This window comes from Elaeis guineensis, chromosome 2 (assembly GCF_000442705.2).
Source record: "Elaeis guineensis isolate ETL-2024a chromosome 2, EG11, whole genome shotgun sequence".
NCBI classification, from domain to species: domain Eukaryota; kingdom Viridiplantae; phylum Streptophyta; class Magnoliopsida; order Arecales; family Arecaceae; genus Elaeis; species Elaeis guineensis.
The window spans coordinates 4,602,979-4,627,897 of record NC_025994.2 but is presented as its reverse complement, the minus strand read 5'-3'; the positions used below and the strand labels follow the sequence as shown (position 1 = coordinate 4,627,897).

The window sequence follows — 24,919 nt, the reverse complement described above, 5'->3', positions numbered from 1 at the left end:
CGAATTTGAACAGATTCCTTTTGTTAGCTTTTTATCTATAGTCTACCTTCAATGTTTGCCAGCAAGAACCAAAATCTTAATTGAATAGGTTTCAAGTGGATGGGACCAGGATCAAATCTAGCATGACTTATACCCCATTAGAATCAATTTTCGCTTATGATTTGCTTGAATACTTGCAATTGATTGCTGGCATGGAATGCAATCTCTTAATTTGTCATTTACCCTCAATACTTGTGAAGTACAAGAAACTATCCTAATTGTATAGTTTGGGATGGTGGGACCACGGTTGAGTCTGGCATATCTTGTACCAAATTATAATTGATTGCAGTGTCAGAAAATCTATTTACTTTATGTTTTCTCGGTTCTAGTTTGAATTTGTCGTATGCAATATTTTGAACGCCAGGTCTAAATAGAACCAGTCAGGCCTATGCATCTAATGCCCAGTTTCCTAAATATTCTATTAGTTGGTTGGAATGCAAGGTCTAGATGAATTTATATCTGCTAATCAGAGAAGAATGACATTTCTTGCTGTTGATACTGCCTTTATATGGGCCTATCAATCCAGTGTAGCTTTTTTTCCCACTACGTTGAATATTTAACATATACTAATGTAACTTTTGTTCATGCGATATGATAGGTTGATTTTGATGGCTTCTGAGGGGAACATGATATGCCTTCATCTGAAGATTTGGAGAAACCGCCAGAATCGAATTTGAACTAGAATAGGTGGAGTTAAATTGGTAAGCTTCTACTACAACCTCCAGAAATGGATTTTTTTTGGTGAATTTTGATCCATTCTTTAAAATTCTTTTGAGATGTCAGAGTGTGACAATATTATGACTAACAAATGTATACTAGATGTCTTCCCAGATTTTTTGTAAGTTATTGGTAACAAAAATTTCCAACAGGAGCTTTTTTTCCCATTGAGTTGGCTTTTTGAATTGAACCTCCATTTATCTGGCACATTCCCAAGATTATGGAATAAATTGACTTAATCAGTAATTTATGCAAATTCAAAGGTCTGACACCTTATGTTGTTCAGCACCTCAGCAGCCATTGCCTAAAGGGGAAATGCAGATGCTACACAGGACTTCCGGTAGTCTTCAGTATGAGATCTGACAATGAACATGGGCAGAAATAAATAATTTCTGGGATAAGTCTCTAAAGGCATGGGCACATAGTTAATGAATTATGAATGCATACAGATTGTCAGATAAGTCTCAGTTCATGAAAACATTCATATGTAAGATATAGTGACTCGTTTGTGGTAGACATGCTTGTGGTTGCATGATTCTGCATCCCCACATGTTTGCTGCCACTCATACAGAAAGGTTGCTGTCTATATGCTTGCCCAGTTGTTCATATGAGCTAGTTCTTCTGCACATGTTTGATCATTCAACGATGTGTGCTTCAATTGGATGGACATGTGGTTAGATGAATTGACTAATTACATCTTTTGCGGCAAACCTCACTTCCCCTATTTATTACATTATTTGCACCCGTAATCTAATCTCATTCAATTCATGTTGGAGTTCATTTCATGGTGTCACAGTTCCTCGACTTAATGCCGCTTATTAATATTATTTTTGACCGATTCTCCTCACCAATTTGATGTGATTTATTAGCAGTATAAATTTAATATAAAATATTCTAATTGTTTACTGAATTATGATTAAACGAATTCTATGTTCTAATTCTATATTTTATCTAGCTTTGCAATATTGAGGTGTCGAGTTAGTGTGGAATCTTGTATCTGGTTGCTGCATTGTTCTCTGATTTTTAAAGTTTTTCTTTCATCACTTCTTTTAATTCTAAAGTTTAGTGTGGTATATCAGGAGAATCACAATCTTACCCGTTAAATTAGTCTGCTGGGTTCCTAAAGGAGTGCATGCATAAGATGATCACCGCATAGGCCAACAAAAATTTCAAATTTCTATTTTCAATATTTTCCATCCAAGTAACTGTTCTCGGCCATAACTTTTAGTAAAGAAACAAGGATACTAGCGGTGATATAATAGGTTTGCTTGCTTAGATAATTGGACAGGGAGACCCTGGTTTCCGTTGCTTAGATAATTGGGGGGAAAAAAAAAAAAGGAATCCTCTTTAAGCACATCAGAGGGTAAAAGGAAGCTAGTTTTGTGCTTTATCACTTTGTGGACTGGACTTGCATGTCTCAACACACACACACACACACACACATATATAATATAATATATAAATATATAATATGTATACATATACATATTACATACACATATATATACACATGTACATACATATATACATACATATACATAACATATATATATATACACCACCATAATACATATACATATATATATACATATAATATATATATACATATATATACATATATATATATTATATACATACATATAATATATATATATATACACATACACACACACACACACATATATATATATATATATAATACATATATATATATGTACATATATGTATGTGTGCGTGCACGCGCGTGTGCATGTGTGTATCTATATATGTATATATGTGTGTGTGTATATATATATGTATGTATGTATATGTATATGTATATGTATGTATATGTATGTATATATATATATGTATATGTATTATGTATATATATGTATATATATATAGGAAGTGTATCAAGTAAGAGGAGTGGCTTAACGTGAGAGGTGAGAAGATAAAATAATAATCTTTGGATCTACATCAACAGTTTAGATAAGAATGCGGTTGTCCAAACTGTCCAAATATTCTTAGGGTTTATCCATTCCTTTCTTTTCTGAACCTTGATGTGAATCCAAAGTTATTATTTTATCCTCTCACTTCTCATATCAAACCACTCCTCTCATTTGATACACTTCCTATATATAAAAATTAAGAATTCAGAAGTCAACTCAAATTATTTAAGCTTTTGACTTAAGGAACTTCTTTTAATTAATCAAATCCATCATTTGTTATGTAAAATAAAAATTAATTTCCTATTTCTTGTCTGAATTATTGAATGCTCATAATCTCAAACACATGTATATATATATATATATATATATATAAAGAAATCTTTATTATATATGCCCCGCTTGACCTATAACACCTATCAGAAAATTAGAGTTAATTTCTTCATGGAGGGGGCAACAATTATATGGACTTCCGAGTGTTTCTACATTTTCTTTCTTTAAAGGCTATTTTTGCCGTTTATGGACTCTTGAATTACTAATAAACAATATCTGAACTCCATATATTAATTATTTGAGACAGGTTTCTTTTTTTTTTTGGTAAAATAATGAGGAACTATATTTAGAACATAAGAGAAAGTTTACATGACAGTGAATACAAAAGTCCAAAAGTAGAGAACCACCTATGTAATGAACACCCAGAACAAAAACAACATATACAAAGAATCTAAACCAAAAAACCATCTGTGCAAGGACTGTACATATACAACAGGTTTCTTTTATAAGTTAGAGGCTGGTCATCCTCGATATTTCGTCGATAGGCTGAAATCTTAACTCAAGGTTTTCATTCTTGTTGCTTTGAAGTTGGAAAATGGTTGGTGGCATGCTTTATGCTTTGATACGAAGGATGTGCATTTTCAGAAATGAGAAGGATTAGTTTTATTATCTTCTTATAAAATTCGATACTTTCACATGCATGTGCATGCATGTGTGCAAGATGAGCAATTAGATTTATTATCTTCTAATAGAACTTAATGATAAATGCGAAAATGAGAAGATCCCACAGAATGTGCCCCAGACACAAGGGCATGGCCTAAAATTTGTATGGCAACCAACCTTCCTGGATGTTGTGACTAACAATCAGTCATGGTTTCTTTATGACTGATCCTGGTTGTACTCTGTGTTCTTAAGAATGATTGGCATGCATTGAGATTCTATGTTAGAATTTGACACTTCGAGATTTGATCTACATTGAGCCCACAGCGAGATTTACGACGAAAAATAGAGTCCAATGAGATCAAGATCATCCAAACGGAGCTCGGACGAAGAAGATGCATATTTTGAAGTCAGTACGAAATTTGAGACGGCAAAGGACCATCGGCGGCCAGCGGCGTGGCCGCAGGTGGCGGGATGCGGCCCAGCAGGCGGGCCCAGGTCGGGCGCGGGTGCGGCCCAGGCACCCGCCCACGCGTGTGTTGGAAATGTGTCCCAAAAAGTCAATCGTCCCAAAAGTCAATCGTCAAGCTGTTGACGGTTGAGCAACCAAGTATTGTAATTGATTTGTTAATAAATAAAATATATTTGCATCTTCATCATAAGCTTTCATCTTCTAATGAACTCCGTTGTTATGATGAAGTCCTTAGGACTATTTAAGTTCGATAAAGAGAGGATTTATCGATTAGTCCTTAAAATTGTTCACGACCAAATGATAGGCTGTTAATAAGGACAACAGCTTCTATCGAGCATAGGTCGCTGTAGGTCATATGGGTTGGTTGTCCTCTTAACCAAGGAGTGTGGAGATACTGGTATGGCATACAGGTGAGATGTAAGGGTACATCATCATTGAACGTGACCAACTCCAGAGCATTCTGCTGTCGAGAATGTCTCTGATGGGATATAGGTATAAGTGTCCCTTAGACTTGAGATCGCCTCAGTGACTTGCAAGCAACTCACTGTGCTTTGGTACTGGACTAACTGAATTTCTAATTCAGGGACGGAAGGCTTCTAGGCACAGTCAAGTACTTGCGAAGTCAGAGTGTGATCGAGATGGGATTGACCACTCCAAGAGTTGGAGAAGAATGAGTCGCTGTATTTCAATTTAGCAAAACCTAGGCCAGGGTAATCCATCAGATGGATTTGATATTTTGAAATACAATGTGGACAACCTGATCAGAGTTGACAGTTGAACTCTGGGTGTCCTATGATCATTTTGGTCAAGGGGATGAATTATATGAAAACTATATCCGCATGGGTTCTAAGGATGTTGTTCTACACATTCGACCTATCCGATCGTCAGGTACCATTACTAGATGGTCACTTCGATTGGTACAGAAATTTGTTCCTGTGCTACCGGCTTAGGTTCGGACCTATGAGGTCACACACATTAGAGTTCATGATCCGATCGGATGGTTGATCAACGATTAAGAATCGTTCTAGGGTTAAATGATCAATACGATTGACATTTAACCCAGTGCAAGTATTGCAGGAGGATCGATTAGCAATTCGATTACTAATTGACTTAATTTGATTAAGCCAATGGACTGAGATTAAGTCTAATTAAATATAATTTAATTAGATTTGATTTGGGCTTGATTGGATCAAGTCCAATTGATTTATTGGATAAGCCAAGTGTAAGGAAAAACTAGTCCTAGTTCAACTAGGACTTGGGTCAATCTAATTTCTAATTTGATTAGAAAATTAAATCAGATTTAAATCTAATTTAATCTGATTAAATTAGGTTCTTAATTGTGTTAAGACCTATTTTAATTAGGTTGATCTAATTTTGGTTTGATTTGGTTTGAGAAATCAAATTAAAACAAGTCATGAGATAGAATCCTAGTAAGACTAGGATTTCACCTTGCGCCACATAAGCCTTCTCCACACTCTCTCTCTTATTCAACGTCAATCTTCACTTATTTTGTGCGACAAAAGCCCTCTCCCAGGTCTCTCCCACGTTCACAAAAGATTTCCTCTCTTCTTTCTTACATGGAAGGTGGTTTGGATCAAATCAAAAAGGAATAAGTTTGGATTTCGAATTCTATGAGATGGAGTTTTAAAATCCAAAACTCTTTCAATTTTGCACTGAATTTATCCAATTTTTTTTTTAGAATTTTTGTGGCTTTTAGGGTATACATTGTGCATCCTTTTCTAGTGATCCATGCACGAAAATATGGAGGAGGTACTCAAGAGTTGGGCGCCCTTAACTTGCCATGTTTGGATAAGCCTTGACTAGGTATTTGACCTAGACAAGGACTCTATCATATCTCTCTGTATAAAATGAGTTTCTTCATGAAATTTTAGGAGAAAACAGAGATTTGAGAGACCTTTGTGCCATCCAAAAATCAGAGAGAAAGACTTTTGGGTCGTGGAGATATAAAAGACGCAAGTTAGGGTGTCTAGAGAGAAAAACGTGAAGAAGAAGAGGATCTTCTTCTAGGGTTTTTTGTTTTCATATCTTTCCTCTCCTATCTTGAGTTTTCTGAGAGCGTCTCAGATCTGAAACTCCTTTTACTTTTCATCTTTGAAAGAGTCCAAATCAAGAAGAAGGAGGCACCTGATCAACCATCAAAGAAGGATCAGCGCAGTACTAGCATACTGTGCTGATTTTCTGAAGCAGGACTTCTGATCGAGATTCGTGGGCTCGTGTGGACGACTCCTAGAGGTCGGACGCGTGTGCGGCTTGCAACATCATCCTTAAGCCCGGATCAGCGAGGTTAGAGCGTCTAACCTGCAAGGTAATAGATCTGATCTATTGTTTAATACATACATTAGATGTAGTATAGAAACATGTTGATATGATCAACATGTAGTTCATGCTGTATATATATATATTTTAATTTTTGATTTAATGCTATATAATAATCATGTAATAGGATCTTAGATCTAGAATTTTTTGATTTTAAAAAATAAATTTTGATTTATTTTAGTCTTCCGCTGTATGATCTTGAAAAAGTTTCAAGATCTAACCTTGAAACCCTAGATCTGGTTCCTACAATTGGTATCAGAGCCTAGGTTCTTTATTACATATTATTTATATATGCTTAGATTATTTCTTAGATTAGATCTAATTTATAATCTGATTATTAAATCTGAAATTAAAATTTTAGATCAATCACAAACTGCAAGGTTGTCCTGCTGTAAGGTTTACCCCTTACAGTGCAAAGGTTGTCCTAGTTTGTGTAGATCTATCTTTAATCATAAATTTATTAGATATGATCTAGATTAAATTTATGATTTATTAGATTTAAAAGATGTTTAAATCTGAAATAAAATCTCTTTGTTAATAATTTTTGTGCAAAAAAATTATTTAAAGTTGAAATTGTTTCAATTACATGAACCTGTTTAGATTAGATCTAAAGTAGTTTCATGTTTATTTCACTTGTATCTTGATTATGAATCAAACATGCAATATGGTTGGTAGAATCATATTGTAAAATTATTTTATAATATAAAATTATTTTTTGAAAAGCCAAACCAACCCTCAGCCCAAAACTTAATTAAGAATTAAGAAGTTGTTTGATTAGGTTCTAGGATTGTGAATTGAAGAACCTAAACACAAATCATAACATATTGGGTTAATGGGTTAGTGGGAATTAGGTCCATTAATTGGTTAGACCTATGGTTAGATTAAAGATGGACTTAATTAGAGAATTGACTAAATCTAATCAATTGTTGTCTTAGATTAGGTCAAGGATTCTCTAGATCAATTACAATAGTTGTAGTTGGTCAAGTCCATGTCTTTAACGAGAACCAAATGGACTTGATTCTTGGCTAAGCGGTCTAGCACGACCTGTTAGGTTGATCTAATCGAAACTAATTAAACCAGTTGGTGTCTAAGGTAAACCAGACCAGTGGTTTTTAATTGGGAGCCCACTTACCTGGCCATTTCTGATGGTGTCTAAGGCAAGCTTTGGCAGACCCTCCCATGATCGAACTTACCTGACCTCTTGGTGAAATTATGTTTTGATCGGATCACTTAACTATTCGAGCTGACCCATGTCAGCTAGGTAAATCAGTGTGACTGATTTAGGTGCTCCTAGACCAGCCCTTTTAATGGTCTCCTTTAAGCTGACTTGGTGAAGCCAGTGGGAGGATCATGATAAGCTGGTTGATCTGACCTCATCCTCTATATTATTTAAATCCTCTAAAATTATTAGGTCCTTAAAATGACAAAATTATGGAGATAACTGAGTCATAGCCTCCCATTAAGGTGTTTGATAATGAGTCCATTAACTCAATAATCATTGCAGACCCAAAGACCTGGTGCTTGTTGACTAATGGAATTATCACTCATCATATGACGACTTGGAAGTGTCTCTCTAATGGTGGTTAGGTGAGCCAACCAAAGTTGGGCTTAATTATTCGTTGGTTAGATACACCAAGTATGATCATGTTAATGGTTGGACCTAACTGGATCCTTACAGTGGAGGCCAAAGCCTACTGATTAGGTTTCTGGGGCAAAATTAAAATTACTAAAATTGTTTAGAGAAACAATTGGTTATGAACCTACCCTTAGATGTACATGGGTTGGCCAACCAAAGTTGGACTTGTGTGCAGTCTAAGTGGATTCTAGTACCCACTAAGAATTAGGGTAATTCCTCGAATTGGAGGTAGAGGCTACCAATTCGAATAAAATAATGGGAGAAACCTTTTGATTAAAGTCCAAATCTTTAGGTTTAATGAATCAATTACTAATTAGGTTATGGTTCTCCTTTGTGCAAATATGGCCACTTCCCTATCGCTCCGATCATTGTTGGACAATGATAAGTTGGTGGGACCCAACTTCGGTAGTGGTACCGAAAGTTGAAGATAGTCCTGGAGCATGAACGGATCCTATATGTGATAATGGATCCTGCACCTAAGGAGCCAGCTATCAATGCACATGGAACAGTCAGAGACACTTACCAGAAGTGGCTCAGTGACCGGACCACGGTGCGCTGTATCATGCTGGCTGCCATGAGCGACGAGTTCAGTCCAGATTCGAGATGGCTCAGTCAAAGGACATGCTTCAAGTATTGGAGGATGCCTTTGGCACACCCGATGACGTAGAGAGGCACAAGACTAGTTGTGCCATCTTCAACGCCAAAATGCGGGATGATGCCTCTATCACTGATCATGTATTGTACATGATCGAGCTGATGGAACGATTGAGCAAGCTCGGCTTTCCCTTGCATGAGCAGCTTGGGAAAGATGCAATACTGAACTCGCTGCCCAAGTCTTATCTCCCATTCCTCACTCATTATAGAATGACAAAGCCTGAAGAAAACTACCACAGGTTACTGGGGTTGCTTCAGAACTTTGAGAAGGATCACCAAATTCACAAGGAGTCGGTGAACTTAGTGGGAGGTTCGTCTTCTGGTTCTCAACCTTTTGAGAAAGGGAAGAAGAACAAGAAGAAGAAAGTGAAGAAGGTGCAAGTTTAGGCTTGGACATCAGTGCAGAGCCAGACCAAAAAGATCAAGCCCGATAAGAGTCTATTCAACTGGCAAGCACCCTAGATTAGATAGTGTGTCAGATATCTACTTATGGCACTGTAGGCTAGGTCATATAAACAAGAACAGAATAAACAGGTTGACTCAAGAGGGAATCCTCGAAGTCAGTGATTGTGAATCACTTCCAACCTGTGAGTCCTGTCTACTTGATAAAATGACCAAGTCACCTTTTACTGGAAAAGGTGAGAGAGCTACTGAGCTCTTGGGCCTAGTACATACTGATGTTTGCAGGCCCATGAGCATCAGTGCTAGAGGTGGATATTTCTACTTCATAACTTTCACGGATGACCTATCCCGATATGGATATGTCTATCTGATGAAACATAAGTCGGATTCATTTGAAATGTTCAAATGATTCCGAAGTGAAGTAGAAAAAAAACTGGAAGAGTATTAAAACTCTTCGATCTGATCGAGGAGAGAATACTTTCTAGTGAATTTCTCACATATCTAGGAGAGAATGGGATTCTCTCCCAATGGACTCCTCAGGAACACCACAGCATAATGGTGTGTCTGAAAGGAAGAATCGGACTCTGTTAGACATGGTCCGATCCATGATGGATTTTGCTAGCTTGCCGATATCCTTCTGGGATATGCACTCGAATCGGCCTGTTATCTGTTAAATAGGGTTCCAAGTAAGTCTGTAATTAAGACTCCATATGAGATATGGACAGGACGTAAGCCAGTACTTTCACACCTTAGGGTCTGGGGGTGCCCGGCCTATGTCAAACGATTAGTCACAGACAAACTTGGACCTAGGTCTGACAAATGCTCATTCATAGGGTACCCAAAGAGACAAAAGAATATTTTTTCTACCATGCTGATGAACAAAAGGTGTTCGTCAGCCTTAAGGCAATCTTTTTAGAAAAGGAGTTCCTTGATGAAGGAACCGTTGCCTCTAAGGTTGAACTTGATGAAGTTCAACAGGTAGAAGGACCGACACCAATAGCTGAACCTTTGTCGGATATGATTAGATCAGATCTGGAGCCCAATGTACCTGCACCATTAAGACGATCGGTAGAGTACCACGTCAGCCGGACAGATACTACGATTTCTTGTTGGGACGGTGATCCATCGAACTTGATGAGAATAATGAGGATCCGATCACCTATATGGATGCAATGCAGAGACCTGATTCCGAGAAATGGCTTGAAGCCATGAAATCCGAAATGGAGTCCATGAAGGTCAACGATGTATGGATATTGGTTGACCCACCTGAAGGGGTTAAATCCATTGGGTGTAAATGGGTCTTCAAAAGGAAGAGGGGCGCAGACGGAAAGGTGGAGACCTATTAAGCCCGTCTGGTCGCCAAGGGATATCGTCAACGTTATGGTATTGACTATGACGAGATATTTTTTTCTGTGGCAATGCTCAAATCCATTCGATAATGCTTGCAATAGCTGCCCATCTGATTATGAGATCTGGCAGATGGATGTAAAGACAGCTTTCCTGAATGGAGAGCTGACCGAAGAGGTGTATATGATACAACCTGAGGGGTTTACATCCACAGATGAGTCCAAGGTATGCAAGCTTCAGAGATCCATTTATGGACTGAAGCAAACTTCTCGGAGTTGGAACATGCGTTTTGATAAGGTGATCAAAACGTATGGCTTCATTAAGAATGGAGAAGAGCCCTGCATCTATAAATGGGCAAATGATCCAGTTGTGATATTCTTGTCTTGTACGTGGATGAATTCTCTTAATCAGGAATGACATCCCGCACTACAGGGAATAAAAGTTTGGTTGTCATCACAGTTCTCCATGAAGGACTTGGGTGAATCATCCTACATCCTAGGGATGAAGATCTATAGGGATAGATCTAAAAGGATGCTTGGGTTATCCCAGTCCATGTACATAGACACTGTGCTGAAGAGGTTCAGCATGGAGAATTCAAGAAGGGCTATCTACCGATAGGCCATGAAATTTCTCTCTCTAAGAAGGATTATCCGACAACTCCTGAAGAGAGAGAGCATATGAGTAGAGTCCCATATGCTTCAGCGTGGGATCTATCATGTACGCTATGACATGTACAAGATCAGATGTGGCATACTCACTAGGAGTAGTGAGTAGATACCAATCTGATCTTGGAGAAAATCATGGAAAGTGGTTAAAGCCATCCTTAAGTATTTGAGAAATACTAAGGACCAATGGTTGGTTTATGGCGAGTCAGATCTGAAACTTGTGGGGTTCACAGACTCCAGCTTCCAATCTGACCATGATGACAGCAGGAGCGTGTCGGGTTATATCTTTACTCTGAATGGTGGAGCCATCTGCTGGAAGAGTTCAAGCAGCATACTGTGGCAGACTCTGTTTGTGAAGCGGAATACATCGCAGCATCGGATGCCGCGAAGGAAGCTGTGTGGCTGAGGAAAATTCATCAACGAGCTCGGAGTAGCACCCTCTCTCGATGGTCCAGTCCTGCTCTACTGCGATAGCACTGGTGCCATAGCTCAGGCGAAGGAACCCAAAGCACATCAGCGGACGAAGCACATCTTGCACCGCTTCCACCTGGTCCGGAGATCGTGGATCGAGGTGACGTTGACCTTCAGAAGATCGACGGAAAGGAGAACCTAGCCGACCCCTTCACTAAAGCCCTGGCGATAAAGGAATTCGACAACCACAAGTCGAAGATGGGTATTAGATACTGTGTCGAGTGGCTTTAGGACAAGTGGGAGTTGTTGGAAAATGTGTTCCAAAAAGTCAATCGTCAAGCTGTTGACGGTTGAGCAACCAAGTATTGTAATTGATTTGTTAATAAATAAAATATATTTGGCATCTTCATTATAAGCTTTCATCTTCTAATGAACTCCATTGTTATGATGAAGTCCTTAGGACTATTTAAGTTCATAAAGAGAGGATTTATCGATTAGTCCTTAAAACTGTTCACGACCAAATGATAGGCTGTTAATAAGGACGACAGCTTCTATCGAGCATAGGTCGCTGTAGGCCATATGGGTTGGTTGTCCTCTTAACCAAAGAGTGTGGAGACACTGGTATGGCATACAGGTGAGATGTAAGGGTACATCATCATTGAACGTGACCAACTCCAGAGCATTCTGCTGTCGAGAATGTCTCTGATGGGATATAGGTATAAGTGTCCCTTAGACTTGAGATCGCCTCAGTGACTTGCAAGCAACTCACTGTGCTTTGGTACTGGACTAACTGAATTTCTAATTCAGGGATGGAAGGCTTCTGGGCACAATCAAGTACTTGCGAAGTCAGAGTGTGATCGAGATGGGATTGACCACTCCAAGAGTTGGAGAAGAATGAGTCGCTGTATTTCAATTTAGCAAAACCTTGGCCAGGGTAATCCATCAGATGGATTTGATATTTTGAAATACAATGTGGACAACCTGATCAGAGTTGACAGTTGAACTCTGGGGTTTCTATGATCATTTTGGTCAAGGGGATGAATTATATGAAAACTATATCCGCATGGGTTCTAAGGATGTTGTTCTACACATTCGACCTATCCGGTCGTCGGGTACATTGCTAGATGGTCACTTCGATTGGTACAGAAATTTATTCCTGTGCTACCGGCTTAGGTTCGGACCTATGAGGTCACACACATTAGAGTTTATGATCCGATCGGATGGTTGATCAACGATTAAGAATCGTTCTAGGGTTAAATAATCAATACGATTGACATTTAACCCAGTGCAAGTATTGCAGGAGGATCGATTAGCAATTCGATTGCTAATTGACTTAATTTGATTAAGCCAATGGGCTGAGATTAAGTCTAATTAAATATAATTTAATTAGATTTGATTTGGGCTTGATTGGATCAAGTCCAATTGGTTTATTGGATAAGCCAAGTGCAAGGAAAAACTAGTCCTAGTTCAACTAGGACTTGGGTCAATCTAATTTCTAATTTGATTAGAAAATTAAATCAGATTTAAATCTAATTTAATCTGATTAAATTAATTTTTAATTGGGTTAAGACCTATTTTAATTAGGTTGATCTAATTTTGGTTTGATTTGGTTTGAGAAATCAAATTAAAACAAGTCATGAGATAGAATCCTAGTAAGACTAGGATTCCACCTTGCGCCACATAAGCCTTCCCCACGCCTCTCTCTTATTCAACGCCAATCTCCACTTATTTTGTGCGACAAAAGCCCTCTCCCAGTCTCTCCCACGTTCACAAAAGGTTTCCTCTCTTCTTTCTTACATGGAAGGTGGTTTGGATCAAATCAAAAAGGAATAAGTTTGGATTTCGAATTCTATGAGATAGAGTTTTAGAAATCCAAAACTCTTTCAATTTTGCACCGAATTTATCCAATTTTTTTTTTAAAATTTTTGTGGCTTTTAGGGTATACATTGTGCCCTTTTCTAGTGATCCATGCACGAAAATATGGAGGAGGTGCTCAAGAGTTGGGCGTCCCTTAACTTGCCATGTTTGGATAAGCCTTGACTAGGTATTTGACCTAGACAAGGACTCTATCATATCTCTCTGTATAAAATGAGTTTCTTCATGAAATTTTAGGAGAAGACAGAGATTTGAGAGATCTTGTGCCATCCAAAATCAGAGAGAAAGACCTTTGGGTCGTGGAGATATAAAAGACCAAGTTAGGGTGTCTAGAGAGAAAAACGTGAAGAAGAAGAGGGTCTTCTTCTAGGGTTTTTTTTTTTCATATCTTTCCTCCCTCCATCTTGAGTTTTCTGAGAGCTCTCAGATCTGAAACTCCTCCTTTTACTTTCCATCTTTGAAGAGTCCAAATCAAGAAGAAGGAGGCACCTGATCAACCATCAAAGAAGGATCAGCGCAGTACTAGCATACTGTGCTGATTTCCTGAAGCAGGACTTCTGATCGAGATTCATGGGCTCGTGTGGACGACTCCTAGAGGTCGGACGCGTGTGCGGCTTGCAACATCATCCTTAAGCCCAGATCAGCGAGTTAGAGCGTCTAACCTGCAAGGTAATAGATCTGATCTATTGTTTAATACATACATTAGATGTAGTATAGAAACATGTTGATATGATCAACATGTAGTTCATGCTGTATATATATATATATATTAATTTTTGATTTAATGCTATGTAATAATCATGTAATAGGATCTTAGATCTAGAGATTTTTTGATTTTAAAAAATAAATTTTGATTTATTTTAGTCTTCCACTGTATGATCTTGAAAAAGTTTCAAGATCTAACCCTGAAACCCTAGATCTAGTTCCTACAGCGTGCGGCTGTTCCAGGCCCAGGCGCCGCGCTTGGGGCCTGTACCTCGATCCATCGTGGATCGGATGGTCCACGGCCCAACATGTGGACCGTGTGGACGTTTCTCATGCATTTCGCACAGTCTACAGTATTATTCCATGGACCGATCGCGATCGGACAGCTCTGAGACATCCCGGTGATAATCCAACGGTGCAGAAAGGTTTTTGTGCTTGATTAAGAGTGTTAAACCTAATCTAATTGGGTTTAAGGCCTATAAAAGGCCTGTGATCAGGAGAACGGGCTGTGGCGGTGGCTTATTTTTTTCTGGATGTGTGGATGAGTGCGGCGCGGTTTTCATCAGGCCGAAGCTGTGAACATCGTGAAGAGAGAGAACCGCATACGACACTGTGAGAGAAGGAGCAAGGCTCCTAGACAGCGGACAGTGGTCACTTCATGGGTTCAGAGGGATCTTCTTAGAAAAAACTTTTGTGAGGAAGAACTTTCTGTGAGAGAGATTGGGTGTATGAGGGTTGAGGGTGAGATCTCCTCTTGTAAAATTTCTTTTTCATAGTGAAGTTTGCATGCCATGTGGAGGCAAGCCCTTTTTTGGCTGATCTACGTATTTTGATTATTTTTGTTTTATTTCTTCTTTCTTCCTGCTGCATCGCACCGTATCGAAAAGGTCTTGAGAGGTGGTGTCCTGGCTAGACATCCACCAATAGTGATATTTTTAGAACAAGACGGTACAAGGATGCAAATTGCAGCGGTGGTGAGCAAGACTGAAGATGAAGAAGACAGGAATAATCAAGATGGAGATCAATAAGTTTGATGGTAAGAGTAATTTCTCCTTGTGGCAGGTAAAAGTGAAGACATGCTTATCCAACAAGGATTGATCGATGCTCTCTTGTGCGAGGAGAAGCTGACCACCATGGAGGTGCAGGATTGGAGACGGCTACAGATGCAGACGTTGAGTACCATTCGCATGTACCTAGTGGATGAGATGGTGATTCATGTGTTTAGCGAAACTTCTCCGACGGTGCTGTAGTCGAAGCTCGAGGAGTTGTACATGGTAAAATCTCTCACCAACACTCTTTTCCTCTAGAGACAGTTCTACCAGCTACGGATGATTGAGGGACAGAACGTGCATGAGCATATAAACCACTTCTAGAAGATCCTCACCGACCTCCTCAGTATTGGTGAGAATATTGAGGAGAAGATCAAGATACTGATTTTGCTAGCGTCGCTTCTCCCTTCGTATGAGTTCTTGATGACTGCTCTTCTAGTGGGGAAGAGCACCATCAAGATGGACGAGATCACTATGGTGATACTTCAGAACGAGGTTTTCAGGAAGGAGAACTCAGCTTCGACCTTAGGTGGCGGTAACTCAGCTTTGGTAGCTTTTGGAGGAGTAGGAGGCAGTAGACGGAGCGACAGGAGATCGCGACAAGGGTGGTTCAAGTCCAGGAGGGATTTGAGTAAAATCAGATGTTATCGGTTGAGAAGTTGAGGTATCTAGCCAGAGATTGTCCTCAACTCAAAAATCGGACGGTAGCTGCTGTAGCGACGGCCGACAGTGATTTAGAGAGAGATATCCTAGAGATATCTGACGAGGTATCTACTTCTTCCCAGCAGTGGATATTAGCTTCTGCATGCATCCATCATGTATGTTGTAGAGAGGAGCAGTTTGACTCTATGGAGAACAGTGAGGGCACTGTTTATCTGCCGGATGGATCGAGCTGTGCGATCAGAGGTATTGGAATGGTCAGCTGGAGGACACATGATGGTGCAGTGAGGAGATTGAAGGAGGTTCGATACATATCCGATTTCAGACGAAATCTTATCTCACTCAGTAGACTGGATTCGAGAGGCTACAGGACGGTAGCTGATGGAGGAATCCTGAGGGTGCTACGCGGTGATAGAATTATACTGGAGGGAAAGAAAGGGAGCATAGGACATTATTACCTGGCAGGGAGCCCAGTGCGAGGTGGAGCTTCGAGAGCCAGGTGGAGCTCAAAGCGAGATGGAGCTCCAGATGGAGGTGGATCGAGCACGAGATAAGAGACTCGAGAGGACGAGAGACGACGTCGCAAGGTGAGATTCCTATTGCCGCAGGATGATGCTCCGAGTAGGTCTCAGGTCAGGAGCAGCACAGCATACGATGGAGATGGGATCAAGTGGCCTGGCTCAACTCCCATATTTGCCTATCCATGATCAGCAGGCGATTGTCCCAGGACATGGAGGCGAGAAGATCTAGAAGCTCTCGGAGTTAGGAGGACGCCGAATATCGAGTCGAGATGGAGATTGTTAGGATTTGATGCTTCGAAATTCGATCCATATTGAATCTACAACGAGGTCCGTGATGAAAATGGAATCCAACGAGATCAAGATCATCCCAAATGGAGCTCGAACGGAGAAAATACGTACTTTTGAAGTCAGCATGAAATTTGAGATGGTGGACCTCCGACGGTCGGTCGGCGGAGCGACGGCGGCGCACCCGTAGGCGACAGGATGCGGCCCAATGCGCGGCAGTGCACGGGCTGGGCGTGTGGCCCAGCCTCACGCACGCGGGCCGGCCCAAGCCCAGGCGTCGCGCTTGGGCCTGTACCCGGTCCACTGTGGACCGGGTGGTCCACGGCCCAGCACATGGACCGCATGGGTGTTTCCCACGTATTTCGCATGATCCACGGTACTATTTCATGGATTGATCGTGATCGAACGGGTCTGAGACGTCCCAGTGATGATCTAATGGTGCAGAAAGATTTTTGGGCTTGATTAAGAGTGTTAAACCTAATCTAATTGGGTTTAAGGCCTATAAAAGGCCTGTGATCAGGGGAATCAGGCTGTGGCAGTGGCTTGTTTTTTCCTAGACGCACGAACGAGTGCGGTGCGATTTTCGTCAGGCAAAGTCGTGAACACCGTGAAGAGAAAGAACCGCATACGACACTATGAGAGAAGAAGCAAGGCTCCTGGACAGCGGACAGCGGTCGCTTCAGGGATTCAGGGAGATCTTTTTAGAGAGGGTTTTTGTGAGGAAGAACTTTTTGTGAGAGAAAAATTGGGTGTACGAGAGTTAAGGGTGAGATCTCCTTTTGTAAATTTTTTTTTTCATAGTGAAGTTTGCATACCCCGTGGAGACGAGCTTTTTTTTGGTTGATCCACGTATTTTGATTGTTTTTGTTTTATTTCTTCTTTCTTCCTACTGCATCACATCATACCGAAACAGTCTTGAGAAGTGATGTTCTGATCAGACATCCACCCAACAATCCTACACATGATATCACACTCATCTTGACGTATGCATCCATTGCATAGATAGATCGATCACAAATATTGCACAGAAGAAGCCATGCCATGGGGGCTACAGAAGAGGCCACACTGAAGCAGGCACAGAGAAACCTTGGCCATGACAAAGATTAAAGGTCCTTATTATATGCCAATGGTAACAATGATACAAAATTTAAGTAGGTTTAGATCCCATCTGAGAATTAAGACCGTTTGGAGACACGATTGTGTTGTATGGTGAGGGTCTCATATGCCAAAGGTGCAGTTTGTACGTTTTGCCCTGAATCTGATTCAATCTCTACATATAAATCTCTCTCTACTGGAATTTGTTCTTGGAAAATTTTCTTAGGGCTAAATGTCAGCATTGTGAACTCCTTTTTTCATGTGCATTGAATGGTCGATGGTTGTAATCTAATTGAACACCCTTTTTTTCTCCTTATTTTTCTATGGTAATTTGTGATATGACCATTGTTGGCTTAGTTTGCCAACAATAAGAAAAGAATTATATAGTATGAGTTAAAATTTTGGCCATCTCAATGGTAGATATGGACCAATATACGAGAATGAGTGTATCGAAATATTGAGAATTAATAAAACTATGATAAACTATCATTAAAAAGAATTATTTTTGATATTTTTTAATTGATATTTATGAAAATATTGGTTGTTTTCTATGAAGTATCAATATGATTATAAACCAAATATCCTTGGCACTCAAGTGTCTAGTATCGATATCCAAAATATTGATGAATAGAAAAAATAATATAGAAACAAAATTCTGATTAAAACTGAAGGTGTCATTTTTAATTAATTTTAAATTATTTAAGGTCCCTTTTACTAAAAAAAAAAAAAAGAAATTCTAACATAAACAAGGCTACAATTTCTTGTGTCAAAGTATGGGAGCAAAACTCGGCAATACGGCAACTTGAGCAAAACGGGTCCCACCCGTCACTGAGATCCAAAAGCTCGTCAAGATCCGCAAGAAACGGACGAATGATGGACGCGTTTCAATCGTGTGCGGTCGCTCCTCCACGAGACGTTTCATTGCAACTTCTCCCTCGTTCCATAATTACCCCTCCACCAACACGCGATCTTATCCTCACCTACCGCACGATTTCCGGGACCCACCAGTTCAACGGTAAAAGATGGGAAGAGCCAGTAGGGCAGGAACGTAAATTAGTCAAAGTTGGGGTCCATTTCCGAGCTTACCGGGCTGAGGCGTTTGCCTTAGCGGAAGGCGACAGATGGTCTACCATACACGTGTGCTAGCCTGTCACGACGCATCACATCAATGTCAAATCAGACGGCCATTTATGATGGCACGGATTCTAAAGAAGCGGGGGGAGGAGATCTGCTGATCTCACCGGCAATCTACTTGTTTTCTATTTATTTTTCCATATTTGCTTGACACAAGGAATTGATAGAACTTTTCGTCAGATTTTAATTGATATTTTATTATTTAATTTATGATTTTTGTATTTTATATATTATTATTAGACTCTACTGGATTGTTGTCCGGTGTATAGCCGTATCAGTTGTTTGTCGTTTCTTACTTTTGTTATTTTATATTATGGTCTCGAGAACAAGGGGAGATGCATTTGGCCCACCATTGATAAAAATAATATACTTTTTCTAAAAACAATTAAAAAACTAGTATTTTTAATTATCATGAGATTAAAATATTATTTTCACATAATTTATGAAATCATTATAGGAGGAGGGACTTGTCGCCTCTCTTATTTGCAACTAGAAAGCTATCACGTATATTTAGATAACGTAGACTCATGCTCTCGTGACAAATTGTTCATGCGTGTATTATTAACTTTCAAGGAAATTTGGAAAAGATAAATATCGTTCTTTAAGAGAATGATGTGGTAGATTTGAGTTATCTTCAAGCCTTCCATAGCGGAATTCTTTTTGGCTTTATTTGATTGAAAAATAAGCCTAAAAGAATGATGAAATAGGATTTTATCCCTTCAAAAGAAAAAAATATTATGGGATCAAGATATTGTTCCACTTCAATTTATCTGCTCACAGGAAAGCTTTCTTATAAGCTTAAATATTGTAGAACCTCCCTTTGATGAGTTGTTCATACAAGTGAATTGGACTAATCCCTATTGACACGATCCTTTCATTAAAAACCAATGATCTGTGTCTTGGATGGTGTCCTCGAGGATTTGCATTTAAATAATTATAATATGAAAAATTCTCCCTATCTTTTTCTTGAAAGAGAAAAAAAAAATATTCATGCGTATATTACTAGTTTTGGAGGGAACTAGGAAAAAATAAAGCATCGTAATATAAGATGATATGGAAATTCTTTTTTGGTCTGTTTGGTCTAGAAATAATCCTAAAATAAGGATGAAATGGGCTTTATGTCTAGCCTCAAAAAAAATAAAGGAACAGAAGTAAACAGGGAATTTTTATGTTGATCAAATACTTGCTTGTCTTTGAAACAACTACTTTAAAAAGTTGGAATGGCATTATCTTCCAAATATGTGCCTCTTTTAGACCTATTGCAATACAACCATAAACCAATTTGAACAATAATAAAACACTTCCACTATAAACAAAAATAGAAATAACTCTTACTATTTCTAATTTTTTCTTTCTTCAACAAAACATAGTGAGAATGCAACCTTTTGGGTTCAAACAGTGAAAGTGCTACTAATCATGCAACCTCTTGCATCTGAATCTGCAAAAGTGCTACCAATCATTTTGATGAAATGATTCAAGATTACGTGCATGAAACATTTGGGAAAGCACCCCCCTAGCATTCCAACAAAGAATTGCTTGCAAATGGAACCATGCATAGAAATTTATATATTAGCACTCATATGTCTACTTCACCCCTCAAATACAATTAATCCACCACATACACAACATGATTTTGAAAGCATTCCTTTTAATTAGCTGTGATGGCATGGTTGTGCAAGAACAACCTGCATAACAAATCTCTCTCGAGTCCATTAAATCTTCTATTCACACATCCAAAATCACATTATAAGCAATATATCTCCAACATCCAAGTTGTATAGAGTTACACATACCATGAGATGAGATACTTAACATTTTTTCGGACAAGGGTAAAACCAAATTTCCATTTAATCAATAAATTTGTTTGTCCGTGCACCATTATCTTTATATCCAACTCATGCTAATGGCAGGTGTTTTAGCTTTTAAGCTAAATACAATGCTTTTGATACTATATATATTTAGGTATAAATTTATTTCTAGCATGATAATGTCAGTTTTTTATGGGTAAAAAAAAATTGAGGAACTTTATTTAAGTAGATAAAATCATACATAATCATAACTATCCAATCTTTTTCCAACTATATATCTAAGATTGGTTTTATGGATCAGTATTAGCCAACTATTCCCACTTATAATCATCTTTGTTTTTTATTTGGATAAAAAGAAGTATAGACTATTGTAATATCTTTGATGTTTATACTTCCATAACCAGCACATGTTGTTACTGATACACCTTGAACACACGCGGCCCCTGTGCGAATACGACAAACCGCAGGATGACCCACCCACCCAAAAGGAATGGAGGTTTTAATGCTTTTGCTGGTCGACGATACTCCGAAATGGCCCACCATACCGCACTTCAAGCGCAGCTCACTTTGTAGAGCATCTATTGGGAGCCGCTTTCCACCAAACTTTTTGGTGGTCTGGATGGTGGTCTCTCTAGATCAGGACCACCATTAATCTAGGTGGTCCATAGAGACTTTCTAGTAAAAACCTGGACCTAACTCTATTATGCAATTGCTTATAAATCAAAATTTTATGTTAGATGACCATGTAGTTGGTCTTTTTTTTTTTTTTTTTTTTTTTAAAAAGTTGGGTGTGGGTGGAAGGAAGGACTAGGTTGAAATAATTAAGAAGAATAATAGAAGTCCTTGTCTAAAGTTTAGTTCTTTCAAAGGGCAAAGTCCTATAAAATTAGTGCCATAGTACCTAATTTTAAAATTAAGATATTGTATTTTTTTCCATGTCGATTCCTATATCGATTTTGCAAAGGTTTAGGGACTGGTTTCTGGTTAATTACCTCTAATCTCTAACACCAATGGTCAGGATTAATTTCAACATTTTTTTTTCTGAAAAGATAATATTTGCAAAATTTTTCCACATTTATCTAATGGGCATTATTTATTCTTTCTTAAATATATATCGATTGGTGACCAGATTTGTCGACAGCAACTGATCAAAATTCAGTTCACATAATCTTGTTCCTGTGAGAATTTGTATAACATAATCTAGTAGTCCAATAAGGAGGCCAAAGGCCACAAGAATCATAAAGGCACAATCTTCTTCTAGCAGCTCTATATTGGGAACATCTTTCAGAAAAATAAATCGGGTGGAATCTCATTAATTCTTCCTGTCATTCTGAAGCAAGAAGAACAAGAACAAGAAGAGAGATCTTATGCTTCTATAAATGAGTACTGCTTGATTGAATCATCCAATATGGATGCTACATTCATCTTAAACTCCTAGGTCTGCTCTTCTTTGGAAGTCTCCGCAAGTACCCTCTTGAAATCACTATGGATAATTCTCCAAATATACTTAAAAAAAATGCTGTCTAGTCTCTTCCCTCTCCCTTGGTTACTTTCATGGCTAAGACTGATGTTTCCATCTCTAACAATGCAATGCATGAAATAGTAAAGGAAATCAAGTGAAGAATATATTAACGGTGGAGGAGCATCATTAGGTGGCCATTGCTTGCATTGGTTTTTTTGACACAAATTTTTTTATGATGTCATTGTCATCACTTCAAAAATTGCAGTGCTAACTTTCCGGACTCCTCCATCCTTCTTTATATAACATCATAAACCAATTTATATATTCTAAATTAGGCAAGGTTGTGTAGATCTTCCTAGGAAGGAGTATAGGAAGATCTTCAAATCAGAATAATATAAAAAGCTCTGGGATAAGAAAAATAACTCATAGTAACCATTTTTCACATAATGGAATTATTTGATCATTTCAGTCTCCAAACAACAAAATGAAGAATTAACCAAATTGGACTTGAGCCATCATGAGTTCATAACAATAAGAGGGAGCTATCATCATGCAGTTCATATTTCCTATGTACATTTAGCAAGAAAAAGAAGTCCAAAGCCACCCATTTTCCTTCAAAGAAAAAGAAGTCCAAGCACACTTAACAAAACCACAGTACACTTAAAACATGAGAACAAACAAAGATATGCATAAGCTTGTAAAACACACTATAAAATTCCAAAGAACCACAACACAGTCTCATATGAGCTAGATATGACCCCCAAGCTAGCTTGCCCATATCAACCTACCTCTTATATAGTGGTCTCCACTACCAACATCCTTCTACTGCAACAAGAACCACTACAATCATACTAATTAAACACCGACAGCGGTAAGAAAGCACCATGGCAAGGATCGACGATGGCCATAACAACCTCCTCGCCGGCCTGACCGGCCGGCATGATCACATGGCCGTACTGGTAACTCTGGCAATCCACATTGCCCAAACTCATCGAATTCAGATCAGGATGAAGCATGGAAGTTGCCGGCGACACTGCTGGTGGCGGCGGCGGTGGCAGCGGCGGCGGCGGCTTCCGCTTCTTCTTCTCATACGTGATCCCCCTGGCCTTGGCCTGCGAGTCTCTCACTTCCCTGAGGTAGAGCCTCACCGCGCGGGCGCCGAAAGGGTTGGTGGCCGGGTGGCCGCCATTCTCCTCGAAGGCGGCGCGAAGGCGGCCGACGAGGGCGTCGAGGCTGCCCCAGGCCTGACGGAGGGGGCACGGGCAGGGTCCCGGGGGGCAGGGGTGGCCGAAGAAGAGGCAGCCGGGGGTGTGGACCTTGGTCTTGCCGAACTGGTCCAGGTACCGCAGGAACTCCAGCACGTGCGCGCCGCTGCACCGGGACAGCGCCAGCGGAGGGCGGTGGTTCTTGAGGTACTGACCGAAGGTGTTCCAATCTCGCCGCTTCTGCGACTCGTAGCGGCTCAGCCGCCCTTCGGTGGCGCCCGAACTCATCGAGTTGGAGGGGGAGGTGCCGGCCGAGATCCTTGCAGTGTTTTTTGTTACCACTACTTCTGTGATTTAGTGAAGGGATAAAAAGGATGAAAAATTGGGTTGGTTGCTCCTACCTAAGTAGCTTAGTCCATTCTATTCTATAATTAGTTTGGTGGAAAGGCTTCCTTATTTTGTTGATAAAGAAAGAGCATGTAAAGGAGGACTTGGTTGGAGTAGGAGTACTCTGGGTTTGAGAAGGAAAGGAAAGGAAGGAGATGGTGTGGTGGGTGCAATGGGGGTGAGCTTTGGGGATGGAGTAAGGATCAAAAAGATGGAGGGTTTGAGAAAAGAAAGCTTCAGGTGGAAAAGGAGGATAGGTGGGTGTCTAGAAAAAAGAGGGAGACAAGGGCTAGCTTTTGGAGATGGAAGAAGTGAGAGAGATGTTGGTTAGAAGAAGTAATGGGGGAACACCAGGAAATGGGGATGTCTCCAATGGAGAGAGGTGTGTGTGTGTGTGTGTGTGTGTGTGTATATATATATAGTGATCATAGATAGAAAGAGAAGCTGAAGAAGGATTATACATCAATATAATGTACATTATATTGATATATGTGAATTAAGACTATAATTTAGTAATGATATTTGAAGAAGGGAGAGAACCACTGGTCAAATGATGGGTGAAGGTGGAAAACAAAGAAGAATAGGGGAGGGAGGCAGGAGTTTGGTCGAAGGGAGGGTGGGACAGGGAAAAGGGACCCACAACGTAGGCAACCATGTCGTTTCCGAGTCGTTTCCATCGGATGTGATGGAGGTCTGACGATTCACATCACCCAACGTCACGTCATGTTCTCACCTACTCCTCCTCCGTGGTAAATTATGACCTCGTATATCATTTTTTTTTTTTTTTTTCCCTCCCCTCCCTCCCCTTTTCTTATTTTTTTTTTTTTTAATTTCAATTTCTTCAGATGATCAATACTTTACCGATAGTTTATCGTAAGGTTCCATTAACTTGATATCATTCACAAGGGACAAGGAAGATAATTAAGATAGATCTACTTCCTCTTTCCATGGTTGTAGACAATCATTGATGTAACATTATAATATTTTTGAATGACTCAAGGTAATGTTTTGAACAACTATGAGATAATTTTGTTATTGTTATACTGTGCAACGGTTGTCTATAGTGGAGATAATATATATTTTTGGATCTTTAACTTCACTATTTAAAATATGTTTCATATTAACACTCTATAAATAATCATAAGCATGGATAAAAAAGAAATAATAGTATAATATATGAAAAATGATTTTA

The 24,919-nt window shown here is 39.3% G+C and overlaps 1 protein-coding gene across 1 annotated transcript; it reads right to left on the bottom strand.

The window, feature by feature from the left end:
• Nucleotides 1-22,803: 22,803 nt before the first annotated feature.
• On the bottom strand, nt 22,804-24,119 carry LOC105033896 (protein G1-like1). Its single transcript, XM_010908871.4, has one exon. The coding sequence runs from the start codon at nt 23,626-23,628 to the stop codon at nt 22,987-22,989; it is 642 nt and encodes a 213-aa protein (XP_010907173.1). The 5' UTR covers nt 23,629-24,119; the 3' UTR covers nt 22,804-22,986.
• Between the last annotated feature and the right edge of the window lie 800 nt (nt 24,120-24,919).